Here is a 14560-nt window from a genome sequence, read left to right on the forward strand (position 1 = left end):
CAGATTTTCTCTGTAAAGCTTTGATGTATTGACACCAAACTTTGTGTGTGCTAGGGATGGAACGATTGCCAGTTTAGTGATAAATAGTGATAAAAACCCTCCACAGTTAGTATTACCGTTTCATATTTAATTAAAAAAGATGCAAGGTTTTAAAAGAGTTCTAAGTGATTAATACGAATGAATATATGAATGAAGAATGTGCCTCTGAAAGTTCTGACTGTTTTTAGAAAAGGTTCGATGGCACTTTGTTTTCATCTTTGCTCCCTGTAATACTTGATTCTTTAAAGGGGTCATCGGATGCTAAGTTCACTTTTTCATATTGTTTGAACATTAATGTGTGCTGGCAGTGTATGTACACATCTACCCTGTAATGATAAAAATCCATGCAGTGGTTTTTCATTAATCTGTAACAATAATATCCCCTTTTTCAAATGGAGCTGTTCTCAGATGACTATTAGTGTGGCGTCACACAATAGTTGATTGACATGAGCTCTTACCTTAGACCAGCTGTCACAGTCCAGTAACGTTCCTTGTTTTGATGCCAGAGCAGGAATGTAAGTTAGACAAGAATATCTCAGATTGAGCGATTAAGGTGTTGTGTTGCTGGATGTAATAATGAACGTAGTGGTTGTCATTTACTCCCAACATCTGAGCCGCTGAAGATGCAGCAGATTACGTTTGTTTGTGAATAGAATGCGCCTCCCAATCTACATATATCCGTCTATGTTCACGCGAATCATTCATAATCCAGCTTCACTTACAGCAGAAGTGAGTATAAGGGGTTTTTTTTATGAATCTTTGCGATCGCCTTTCCTTATAATGTAGTAGTTAGGAAGTTTAGCGGCTAAACACGGCTAAATGTGGCTAAAATAAACAAGATCGTCTTTCCACAGAGAGAAGAGAGGGGCGGGGTGAGCAGAGCTCATTTGCATTTAAAGGAACAACCCCTTAGAATGGGATGATTTTTACAGAGCTCATTTTGCCAAGGTAAAAAGGGTGTTGTTTTACAAAACCACTGAGAATTTTTAATCAAAGTATATTAGAGACTTTTCATTAAGACCCTAAAGAATCATATCAACTTGTGGAAAATGGGCATCTGATGACCCCTTTAAACATAATGCTGCTTTATCCACGGAGGTTACGGAAACAGCTGCAACTGCCATCTAGTGTCAGAGAGTGGATTTACAGATTTACATGTACATTCATCCTGTGTGCAGTTTTTGTCTGGCCAAAAAATTGGACCGAATTTGCATGCCCTGCTGTAAATTTTGACTGGTTGATGAAAAACAAGCTTATGTGGGTTATATACATTTAAACAATTCAAATAGGTATCTAGAAATATTTATGAATCAGATGAAATACATATGAACATTTGTTAATCAAATATCATTTTGACTTAATCCTTTTCTTTATTTAAAGGCTGAAACCTTTTCAAAGTTTTATTTGAACATTTCGTATGAGACAAACTGTTGTCAGTCATGTTGCCATTTAAAATCCAGACATCATTGGGGAAGTTTGTGTTTATGCAAACAAAAATAATTTTATTTGATTTTTGTTGAATTTAAATACAAAAGTTGGTGAAATGTTTCATGTGTCAGTACTTTTTTAACATTTCCAGCACATTTTAACAATACTGTGATAATACTGATAACCGTGATAATTTAGGTCACTATAATCGTGATAAGAAATTTTCATATCGTTACATCCCTAGTGTGTGCCATTGTCACCTCACACAGAACACAACACATCGATTTGTAACAGTGCCACCTACTGGTCAAAAGTAATAACAGTTACTAAAGCTACAGTTGATCTGATGTTTGCTTGAGAGTATTTTGATCAAAGAGAATAGACCGATAATACTCATACTTTAGCTTTTCACGCTCATATATTTGCACTTTATGAATCAATTAAATGTAAAGCCATGCAAAGTCAGATTTCTGTGAAAAAAGTCAGAATATCTGACTTTGTTAAAAAAAAAAAGCTGAAAATGACGCATTTAACACTGTAACCACATGTTAGCAGTAGAAGCTGAGGAATGATTCCTGTGCAAAGTCTAAGGTGTTAAATGCTGCATAAAAAGTGTTTATGTAGCATTAGCACATCTTGCAGTATCAAACCACCATCAGCGAAAAGAAGTTCATTTTGAGATTTTGTTCCCTCATCTGCTACATCTTACAGGCATGTGATCTGTGATTGTCGAAAATTATGCTGCATCTGCAAAATTAAACAGGAATTATCTTTAAATGGTCAGACAAACTTCAGTAACCATATTCAAGTAGCCATTTCATCTGATTAAGCACAGAAACATGCAGATGCTTCACCTACCAGCTGCGTTTCTTATAATGGTTGTTTTCAGCAGTCAGCTGACTTCACTAGCAACAGGTATGTCTATTTCAATTCTTAACTAAGAATATTTATATAAAGGTTATATTTCAAAGTGTACTCTAGTGCCAAGTGTCACTGCCAACAGACATGGTAAATCTCATCTTAGCACTTATTTGCTAGTTTTTTTTAACATTGGACACATTTGTTTTTAATTAATGTTTTTTTTTTGTGAAAGTCATTTTAGAGCTCATACACTCTGTATTTCTGATGGGCTAATACAAAATATTTCCCATGTGCAGTGTCTGTGATATACTCGCGTGAACCGCTGACGAAGACTGAAGGTCTTTCATTGTCTCTCAAGTGCACGGTGGAGTTTAAGACAAAGGATTGTGACATTGAAGCCAAATGGTGGTATACAAACAGCAGTAAGCTTTTTCCCCTTGTGGATCCTAACAGTTACCTGATCACAGTAAATGAAACAGAAAGAGCTGAGCACAGGCTACGGAACATTTTCCTGACAATAAGTTCCTTAAAACTTCAAGACAGTGGCTTCTACCAGTGTGATGCCACATGTCTCAACAGTGGGACTCAAGCAAAAGGCCATTTTGTGCATCTCAACGTCACAGGTTTGAGCTGAAGAAACATTATTCTGATTCTTAGGCTATATGTTACAATGTATGTTACAATGCTCTGGTATGTGACACTTGTTAATGTAACAATACTTTTGTCTACAGCTGAGCCAAACAAAGGTCTGAAGTTCTCAGCATGGAGCGGCCATTTAAAGACAGACGCCACTGCACTAGCACTCAGCGCCATATTATTGTTATTATGGTGTTATTAAATGACATTGTGTTTTCCAGTGTAGTTGATCCGAAGTCTTGAAACAAGTTCTTAGAATGTGACAGCAAAAGTTGTTATAGAGTTGGATACCTGATGATTCTTTTGTTTTTAATTGTTGCCAAAAATTGTTGCACTGCTGTACAAAATTGATTTTTATTACTGTTTTATTTTTTTTGTGAAAGGGATGATGCCTTGCACAGTCTGTATGTTAAATGATCTGTTGTGCTACATTCATTTTAACTGCAGTGGAACATTTCAGTGCTGTGGTCCAGGCTTGTAGCTAAAACTGAAACCAAACTCATCATGTGAAGCGGAAGACATATGCAGGAACAAAGCTATGTGCACAGTGAAGACACAAGCAGCGTAATGCAATTTTTTAAACAATGTGATACAGATCCCTTTGCAACTGTAAATAAGTATTACCAAAAGGGGCTGCATGCTAATTTGCATTCCAATGCCACATCATAAAAGTATGTACTGCACTGGTATGCAAATAAGCATAATTACACCAGTATTAGGACGTACAGTTTACCTCAAAGCATCTGGTACATTTTTTGAGGAAGGGTTTTGTCCGATCTCTGGAGATAAATACTGCCATCTACTGGATATCAGATGTCTTACAGAATTCACTTGAAAACATATAATATTTCTCTCCTGTCTGTGATGTATTCAACTCATGAGCCAAGCAATTAAATGTTTTTCTTTTGTGGCTAATAATAAACCTTCTAAGGTTGTGTGAGCATTGCATTTCTGCCTGAGATGATAAGGATGACAGGTTGGAGGAGAATTTAACATCAATATTTTATATAACCAAGCACACTCACACTCAACCTGAAAAAAGGTCTGATGACCTATTAAATGAGTTTGAACTATGGTGATTCATGGTTATGAGGGGCTAAAGTGACAGATGACAACCATGTTTTACCTTCTGTTAGTTTCTAGAGAAGTGAGACTTAAGTGACTTGTACGGCTTGTACGGTCTATTGACTTTCTCTTTCTTTTCCAGTCAGTCTCTCTCTCTCCCTATTTGGTTCTCCTTTCATGGTGACCTTATCCAAGACGTATGCCAGGTAATTCTGTAATTTCATTTTTAGTTAGTCTTCTCAAAAAAGACCAAAAACTCCCGCCGTCATTTAATGCTGGTCATTCAATACCAAAATGACTAGATCTAATTACAGTCAATAAGCTTTTTAAGGGGTCTTATATATTTCACATTATATAATGATTATATTACACAACTGTTGTATTTTAGATTTTTTTTTCTGTAACAATCTTACAGTCTTAGACTTACAACTTCCCCTACAGGCTGAACAACATTTGTGTCTTGAAAGACAATTTCCTTTTTTTTTTTTTTTTCAAATTACTGGCAGAACAAGCAGGGTTAGCTGGTTGCTCTGGTTACGTCACCAAAAAGTACAGTCAAAAATACTATCGATTGGTATTCAAATTATGGGTAACCAATGGGACTTCAATCTATATGGGTCATTCCTGGTATTTGGTAACTTTTGTGTCTCCAGTAAAGATCACAATCCTATTCCCTTAAAATGCTGAGCATAAATTTGAAAGTGGTTTTAGTCATAAATAACACCATTTGAACTTTAAACGGATTATTTAATTTCCAGGATTTAAAAATGTCCTGATAATTTATTCACCCCTATGTCATCCAAGATGTTTGTGTATTTCTTTCTTTAAAGGGGTCATTGAATGCCTCTTGTCCACAAGTTGGTATGATTCTTTAGGGTCTTAATGAAAAGTCTAAAGCAGTCTAACATGCTTTGGTTAAAATTGCCCAGTTGTAGTGTAAAAAACATCCTTTTTACCTTGTCAAAATCAGTTCTGCAAAACTGATGTACGTTTATGTTAATGAGCTCTGCTTGCCCTGTCCCTCTCTTCCCTCTCTGTGGAGTGCCGAGCCTTTCCTTTAGCTGCATTTAGCCACGAAACTTGCTAACTAGCATGTAACTAGGAAAGGCGATCGCAAACATTCATAAAAACCCTTATACTCACTGTGAGTGAAGCTGGATCACAAATGATTTGCGTGAACATATAGGCATTTATGTAGATCAGGAGGCGCATTCCCTTCACAAACAAATGTGTTCCACTGCGTCTTCAGCGGCAGTAAATGACCACTACTATGTTCATTATTACATCCAGCAACAGAACACCTCAATCGCTTAGGAGTCATTCTTGTCTACGTCCCTGCTCCGGCATCGAAACAATGGCGATTGGACTGTTACAGCTCATCTGGGCGGGTCTAAGGTAAGACGCCAGTGTCAATCAAACTATCGTGGGAGCGGCCTCTGTCGGTGTGACGTCACACAGTCAAAGGTTTTTCAGTAGCTGTGTCTCATTTCGAAGGATGCGCCCTCCGGAGGTTGTATCCTTTGGAAGTCGGATCCTCTGTAGGTTTGCGTATGCGGAGTGTCCACAAGCCTAGAATTAAATGAGATGGCCTTCGTAGGATGGACGGAAAAGGAAAAAAGGAAGTATCACGTTGCTATGACAACACATCAACAGTCTACACTGGGCTCGACAATTGCTAGTTGCGCTGTAACACTAAATAAATATAGGAAAATTATTCCTAAACTTGGTGTCACACACAGACGAAGGCAGAGACAGAGGTAAGTATAAAACAGGAGTATAATGTTTATTGGACGAATTGTCACACAGAATTCAGTGGTAAGGTTTAGCAAAGATCTTATCTGAGCAGTCCAGCAATGGGAGAAGTCACAGCAAGGGAGCAAGTGAGAGAAACACAGTCCAATAAATCCAGGAGGATCCGTGAAGCGAGGTAAGTGATCTGTAGACCAGACGCTGACTGACTGAGTGGATCAGGTATATATAGGGGTGTGGTAATTGGATTCAGGTGCACAGTCAGTAATCAGGTGATCTTGAACGGTTGGGTGGATCCTCCGGGGGGTGTGGTCAGAGTGTGTGGCTGAGTGTGTGACTGAGGTGAAACCCTGACACTTGGAAAGTAATTTAAAAATAAACCTTTTTACTTGTTTTATTTTATTGCATATTTGAGGAGCTCCAGCATAAGTACAACTGACATCTGTTACAGAAAAAAGGAGAAGAAAAAGGAGGACAAAAATGTATTAGTTTTACTTTTTATATTTAAACGCCACATCGTTGCTTGTGTTTACATCTGCCGGCATCGCAATTTATTTTCAAATAAACGACCGTTGGTTAAGGCGACGCAAAGAATTGTGGATTATCTGTAGCAGCGAAGGATACACTGCATGCATCCTCCGAATTCCTGTGAAAGAAGGACGCATTCGAAGGTCGCATTTGGAGTGTCCTACTTGCTTTTCTGAAATGGGACAGACTCTATGACGTATGTAGCCTTCGAATGCAGCCTCCGGAGGGTGCATTCTTCGTAATGAGACACAGCTAGTGTATGCCCACATTTAGCCCACAAGATTCTGGGAATGGTTTTGCAGATTAAATAAAAACCACTAAGTGGATTTTTATCATCATAGGGTGTTTGTGTACACACACTGCCAACACACATTTATGTTCAAACAACATGTAACAGTGAACTTTGCATACGATGGCCCCTTCAAAGTTGCAAATTAAGTTTTTTGAGGAAAACATTCCAGGATTTTTCTCCATATAGTGGACTTCTGTGGTATCCAGTGGGTTGAAGGTCCAAACTGCAGTTTTAATGCAGCTTCAAATAGCTCTACACAATCCCAGCCAAAGAATAAGGGTCTTATCTAGCGAAACAATTGGTCATTTTCTAAGAAAAATGCAAATTTATACACTTTTTAACCACAAACGCTCATCTTGCACTAGCTCAACCTCATATATTACGCACCCTGTTATGCATTTTTAATGGTACTAATTTTAGAATGTTGACAACAACAACAAAATGACTAATATTTCAGTTTTAATGAAAATGTATTTGAGCATATAAAATGTATCACTTTAAAAAGTAAAAATCATGAGTCTTCCTTTTCAGTTTCACTATAATTATTAATACAGTCACTAAACGTTTTCACAGAGCTGTTGACTGAGATAGTATAAATCCACTTCCATGTGTATATTAGGTTGTCATTCTGAGGAATCTTTAAACACTCGCTTACCCTCTCATTCATTTGTAATTAGATGTCAGTGTGATAAACCAATCTCATTCCACCAGTTCTAGCCCCATACTTTGCATACATCCAAATTACACCCCGGTTTAATGTATTATTTAATAGAGCCATTCAGCGCAGTTCAAATACATCACTTTGTCAAATGAGCAAGGAGGGCTTGTCCATTGTTAATGTGGCTCATAATCAGAGAGGAGAGGTAGTGCAGGTGTCTGTTTTTATAGTGGAATCATTTCAAGCTCTTTATCAATTATTCATTTCCAGGAACAATTGTAGCAAGCAACTGCAGATAAATTGCCATAATATATTACCAGGATGTTTTTAGGATGTCCAAAGGGAGTGCAAACCATATTTTAAAGGAACAGTTCTCTTAGAAATTAATATTTCTTCAGTCTCAGGTAGATACAGATGAATTTGTTACTTCATTGGAATAGGTTTGGAGAAATGTAGCATTACATCACTTGTTCACCAGTGGATCCTTTGCAGTGAATGGGTGCCGTCAGAATGAGAGTCCAAACAGCTTTTGCTTGATCTGTGCATATTTCTCTTCCAATTCAGATGAGAATTTTTCACTAGATAAAGCAATATTGTGTGTAGAGGACTTGTATCTTAATGGGAAGCAACATTTTCAGTTAAAAACATCTTGATGGATGTGAATATTACAAGCAAACAGCTTTTCACTTCACAAGATCTTTTTTTGATGTTTTTAATCAGCTGTTTGGACACTCATTCTGACGGCACCCATTCACTGCAGAGGATCCATTAGTGTGCAAATAATGTAATGATAAATTTCTCTAAATCTGTTCTGTTGAAGAAACAAATTAACATCTTGGATGGTACATTTTCAGCAAATGTTCATTTTGGGGTGAGCTATTCCTTTAAAAGGTATTACTATTTATGTTTATACAGTAACATTTAAATATTATTTGGTAGATTGTATGTGTTAATTTAGAAAGAATATTTTTAAATCACACACATTCAATATACAAAATATGTCACTTTCATTAAATAAAATATAAAACAAATTAACATTTGCAAACAAAAGGGAGCTTTTCTGGAGTGCTGCTTATCTTTCTTCAGCAAAATATGAAATAAAGTAAAACTTATTTGAATGCAGCAAGATTCAGGCATTTTAAGTGTGCCTTCAGTGTCTTCTGAGGGACACTGTAACTTCCTACTTCCTTATCACTGACGGTAATAAATAAAAGAAATGACTATTTCAAAAAATATTCACTGAACACAGTGAATAATATGTCATGAGTTCCATTAAATCTGACGCAGTCTCTAATGTTATGTTTCAAACAAAGCAACATCGATAGTTAATGAAACCTCAGTAGGATTTCTTCAGATTGGACAATGGCTTGCAGTAGATGTAAGAAGGAAGAATGGCCTGTTCCTTTGTGGAAGGGAAGCAAATTTATAATTTATTATTACTTGAATAGACAGAGTGGAAGCTGGGTAGAAACAACTGCTACATGTGGATGTTCATAGATAAAGTGTACTTATGCACTGAGGTGCTTTCATTGCAGTAATAAACATTCACCAGGACTAAAGCATTTGAAGTATTTGTCATCTCATTAAGTGTATTGCAAACTCATATTTCAACTTAATCACTGGATAAAATATATCTCTTTTTTACTGAATTAAATAATGCTGAAGCAAACTGCAAGTTCATCTTGCAAAAACTAAAAATAGAAATAATCCCTGGATTTACTACAGAGCACATTTTCCTACTGGAAAAGAGTTATATATTAGTTATATAGGAGCATATATCCTGCATTAAAGTAACACACATTTGTTTTTCATTCACAGTGAGGAAATTTTGTATTCTCTAACCAACAGTCCTGTACCTTACCTTGTCAGAAACCTTTTGCCATTTTAGGATTTTTAATAATTTAGCATTAAATCACATGCTCACCAATGGAACTCCTGTAGTGAATGGGTGCCGTCAGAATGAGAGTCCAAACTGCTGATATAAACATCTCAATAATCCACAAGTAATCCACATGACTCCATTAGTTATTGTGAAGCAAAAAGCTGCATGTTTTAACTTCAAACGATTGCTTTTGGCTTTTCAGCAAATTTTTATTGTTGGGTGAACTGTTCTTTTAATTAGATAAGTTCTTACCACATACTGTCATTTCTGGCCAAATTTCAAGCCCATAATGCATAATAATTCTTCCTCCTGTGAAAAAGTCTCCTGTTGTCCTCTTGCATCAAAATCCATGACATATTTGTTTAAAACTGTTTTCATTTGTAAATGGTGCTTGATCTGTGCATATTTCTCTTCTGATTCAGACAAGAAACTGAAGAAAGCAATATTATGGATAGGGAACTCTTATTTTAGCCACAAACAATGATTTAAAGTAAAAAATATCTGAATGATGAATTTGTTTATTGCAAACGTGCAACTTTTTGCTTCACAAGACATTAATTAATTGTGTGGAGTCATTTGAACTCTCTTTCTATCAACTAATTTTCATTTTTTGGGTGAAATGCTAATAGGGAAAATGTAAATGGTGCATTTATTTTCTTCTTGCATGTACAGTATTTTCAGGACTTAAAAAATGAGATGTGAATTCAAGAGAAAGATGTGGATTTTGTTGAAGGCAGAGAGCCCAAAATCACCTGACAAGATTAGGGAAATTTCCCTTTGATGATGGATTGAGCTGAGAGGAGGTGTGTATTTAATGATTATTTAATGGCGATGAGTGTGAGCTCACAGTGGGACTCTGTAATGTTTCTCTTGTGTTCAGGTCCTCAGCTAATAAGGGCAAAACGACTATTGTGAATCACATCTATGCCTTGAGGCGGCTAGAAGAACCACCAGTCAATATCCAGGGACATAAATTTCCAAAGCTCTGTCCAAACACATCACTGACTCACACATTCGAGAGCGGGTGCTGTTACTTCTTTAATTCCGCTCGCAAGAGACATTTAGCAATAAACATTATTTTTCAATGACAGTCATGCCTTATTGGCATTCATCCGTATATTCAAACATACCAATCAGTTGTTTGGTGTTTAGTGTCAAAAATTGCATTAGTTATTTAAAAATATATCACCTCATATTTTACCACACATGATAGAACAGTTGACATTAATTGATGGACTGGAGCAATGTGGATTACTTGTGGATACTTGTGGAAGCTTGTGATGTTTTAATCAGCTATTTAAACTCTCATTCTGATGGCACCCATTCATTACAGAGGATCAGTTGGTGAGCAAGTGATATAATGCTAAATTCTGCCATATCTGTTCTGATGAAGAAATAAACTAATCTACATCTTAGATGGCCTGGGGGTCAGTACATTTTCAAATTTAATTTTTAAGTTAACTATTTCTTTAAAAAGTATTGAAAATTGCATAAAATGTACAAAAAAAAAAAAAGAAAGAAATTTACTTACCCTTAGGCCATCCAAGATGCACATTAGTTTAAATGGGTGCCGTTAGAATGTGAGTCCAAACAGCTGATAAAAACGTCACAATAATTCACAGGTAATGTAAGTAATCCACAAACTGCGTATTTGTAATGAACAATAAAGTAAGAAATCCAAAATACAAGTCCTCTGTCCATAATATAGCAGGAGCAGAAAGCAGGAGAGAAATATGCACAGATCAAGCACTAGTCCTAAACAAATAGATGTGAGAGGACAAAATGGTATTGACTTTTACAGTGGAAGAAGCATTACTCTGGATTATGGTATTTTGTACACAAACAACGAAGCGATGAAATGCCTTAATGATGGATTTGTTTCTTATAAACATGCAGCTTTTCACTTCACAAGACGTAAACTGATGGACTGAAGTGGTGTGGATTACTTGTGAATTACTGTGATGTTTTTATCAGATGTTTGAACTCTCATTCTGACGGCACCCATTCACTGCAGAGGACCCATTGATTAGCAATGTAAAGCTAATTTCTCCAAATCTGTTCTGATGAAGAAATAAACTAATCTACATCTTAGATGGCCTGAGGGTGAGTACATTTTTAGCAAAATTTTGTTTTTGAGTGAACTGTTCCTTTAAAAATTATTCATAATGTCTGTGTAAATGCATTTATACAGCACTGAATGGTTTGTATACATGTGGTATAAGTACCACTTCAGATGCAACTACAGCTTACTAACCCTCAATCCATGCAAGATGTATATAAGTTTGAATAGGTGCTGTCAGAATGTGAGTTCAACCAGCTGATAAAAACGTCACAATAATCCACAAGTAATGTAAGTAATCCACAAACTGCGAAAACTGCTAATGTGAGTCCTCTGTCCATAATATTGCTTTCTGCAGTGAAAATGTTGTCTCGTCTGAATCAGGAGAAAATATGCACAGATCGAGCACTAGTCCTAAACAAATAGATGTGAGAGGACAACAGGGGATTGATACACTGGAGAAAGCATTGGATTATGGTACTTTGTACAGAAGCTGTTTAAAGATAAAACGCCTTAATGATAGATATGTTTTTTTACAAACATGCAGTTTTTCACAAGATGTTAATTGATGGACTGGAGTCATGTGGATTATGTTTTTATTAGCTGTTTGAACTCTTATTCTGAGGGCACCCAATCACTGCAGAGGATCCATTGGTGAGCAAGTGATGTAATACTTATTACTCTGAAACTAATCTACATCTTAGATGGCTTGAGAACGAATACTTTTTAAGCTCATTTTAATTTGCTTCAAACTAAAAAGTTGCATGTTCAAAAGTAAGGATGGTTATTTCGGAACATGACAGCCCCTGGTAACTATATGGTTTTGTAAAATGGAAAACTGCAATGCAGCATAAACATTGTTCAAAGCATCTCCTTCTAAGACAGATTTTTTTATTAATAGATGGATCTGTTTCTGTAACAGAGTGATTGCAATTGTTAAAGCAACGGAATATCGCAGCAAAATCATCCTTAACTCCAACATTTAAGAGTTAAATTATAAGAAGGGAAACCCCGTAAGTGTTAACCAATAAAAGAAAACTTGTAGCAATTCTAACGGCAGTGTGATGTCACGAATCAAGCGCCACAGCAGCATCCCTCAGTCTGACACCATGACAACCGCAGCGCGCGAACGCTGGAATCTTTGCAGCTGCCGCGAAGCCCAATATGAAGACAAGATGCCGCCATACGAGCGCGAAACGCACTTGTTCTTTTGAAATATTCCTCGCTCCGCACTTCTGGAAGAAGACGTAGGAGACTGGCAAACCCACCTGTATCTAGCGTCCGTTGGAAATGTGAGTTAACCAGCCTTTCTGCTGGCCAAACGTTAATATTTCTCTGCCGTGAGAACTGCGCTGGCTTGAATACACTGAAATAAGCCGCGCGTACAGGAGGGATAAAATGCGCATTGGAGTCAGGGATGCTCCTCATGGCGTTTACGCGTGGAGAGCCCACTGGGGCGTGTGTGCAGTGCGTGTTAATGCATGTGTAAGAGAGTAGGAAAGGAAAATAGAGGAAAGAAAAGAGGCTCGTGTATTCGCCGAACGCGTTCCACTGGTTCTACATGGGGAATATTACGATCTCGTGAGGACGCCAATGATAAATAGTATTCCAGACTCTCCTGCCACATAAGAAGACCACGGAGCACCCTCCTTGTTTGATACAAGGGGCGATTCAATTTCCATATAAGTGAGGCGCATCAGGTAAGCGATGCCATACGGAGATTGGTTACATTCGCATTTAAGTTCTAAAACGTCTTTTGTCGAGCATCGTTTGATGCGTCGCAAAAGTGAGAGCGCTCCTCAGGCGCCTTCGTACCTACATCTGCAGGTGTCAGTAAGTGCGTTTGGTCAACAAGAATGGACACATCACGCAGCTGGCCACGGAAACCTGATCTGTGAAGTACATGAAGCGTTTTTCATGCAGATTTGAATGAATTGGGGAAGCTTCATGAGATTTGACGGCCAATATTGAGACCAGGGATTCATTCGATAAGAGTTAGCACAAAATACATGTTCTGTTTACTTAAAGGGTTTTGTAACAACTTATTATTATTATTTTTTTTTTAATGCTGTATTGTGGTTTCATCATCTTAAATAATCCTGATGACTGCATGAATGCTTAATGCTGCAGTGTTGGTTTGAGTTCAACTTCGAGATCACTCGATATTGATTTTTAGTGACTATACCAATATGCATTTTTTTAATATCTATGTGTCAAAAAAACAATATGCAAAACAAATTTTTAATGATTTAGTTAATGATCATAATACAACAACAAAATAATATACATTTTGAATAGTATTGTATTATTATTGATGATGTCTGAATCTTAAACAATACACTTATAATTCGAGAACGAATGGCTGTTATTTCAAAGAGTCAAAACAATGCATTAAATAAGTTGCGCTACTTGTAAATGTCATTTTTTTAGCTGCTTTTCTGTAGTTTTTAATCAAATAGCATCATTCACTGATCTAGTAAGTAACTAATGATCAGTCTGTCTCTTCAAAATGCCAGATTGTAATGGTTATGTAAAAAAAATTCTTTCTTACATGCATTAATGCATGTAAGACTTGCTAAGCAGGCACTGCTGGCTACAGGATAATTATCGATACCCGCTGCTCTCTGAGGGCTGAAGATTGTGATCAAAGATTTATACACTCGTTCCAGGCGCTGTTACTGTACGTGTGGAAACACAGGTTAGGAAGTAGACAGGGATTGTCCCAATAGATTGTCCATGCTCATCGCCTCAAGGGAGCTGAGGGAAAAAAAATTAATTTGTGTGAGCAACACTATTAGGTCTACAGTAAATGAAGCATTTTTAATGCAGATTCTTAATGAAATGGGGAAGCTTAGTAATATTTGAATTGAATTGTCAGAAGGATGCAAATGATAGTTGTTGTAACATTTATGTTCTGGTTAGTTAATAGGGTCTAACATCATTAGCTTGTATTGTAATGGAGTGATGGTGTGATGGTTTCATCATCTAAAACGAGCCCCGAAAGAGCCTAATGCTGTAGTGCTGGTTCAACTTTTCAGACTGTAATGGTTTTGTAAACAAATATCATTATTTTTGCCATGAATTAAAGAAATAGTTCACCCCAAAATGAAAATTTGCAGTACATCTACTCACCCCCAAGCCTTAAAAATTCAGCATTACATCACTTGCTCACCAATGGTTCCTCTGCAGTGAAAGGGTGCTGTCAGAATGAGAATTCAAACAACTGCTAAAAACATAACAATAATCCACAAGTCTTCCACACCACTCCAGTCCCTCAGTTAACATCTTGTGAAAAGCTGCTTGTTTTGTAAAATACAAATCCATCAGGACATTTTATCTTTATACCGTCGCTTCTGTACAAAT

General features: G+C 36.9%; 2 protein-coding genes across 3 annotated transcripts in view; both read left to right on the forward strand.

The window, feature by feature from the left end:
- The first annotated feature begins 2115 nt into the window (after nt 1-2115).
- zgc:174945 (uncharacterized protein LOC793867 homolog) lies at nt 2116-3899 on the forward strand. The gene is made up of 3 exons (XM_051115688.1): nt 2116-2382; nt 2625-2951; nt 3060-3899. Exons 1-3 carry the CDS (start codon nt 2307-2309, stop codon nt 3164-3166), a joined length of 510 nt encoding a protein of 169 aa, XP_050971645.1. The 5' UTR covers nt 2116-2306; the 3' UTR covers nt 3167-3899.
- An 8383-nt stretch (nt 3900-12282) lies between these two features.
- Nucleotides 12283-14560, forward strand: part of trpc5a (transient receptor potential cation channel, subfamily C, member 5a) — a 69204-nt gene continuing 66926 nt past the window's right edge. For both annotated transcript variants that reach the window (XM_051113145.1, XM_051113154.1), the window contains exon 1: nt 12283-12897. The gene's annotated coding sequence lies outside the window, so the exon portion shown is untranslated. The remainder of the gene's footprint in view (nt 12898-14560) is intronic.

Source organism: Labeo rohita, chromosome 1 (assembly GCF_022985175.1).
Source record: "Labeo rohita strain BAU-BD-2019 chromosome 1, IGBB_LRoh.1.0, whole genome shotgun sequence".
Taxonomy (NCBI): domain Eukaryota; kingdom Metazoa; phylum Chordata; class Actinopteri; order Cypriniformes; family Cyprinidae; genus Labeo; species Labeo rohita.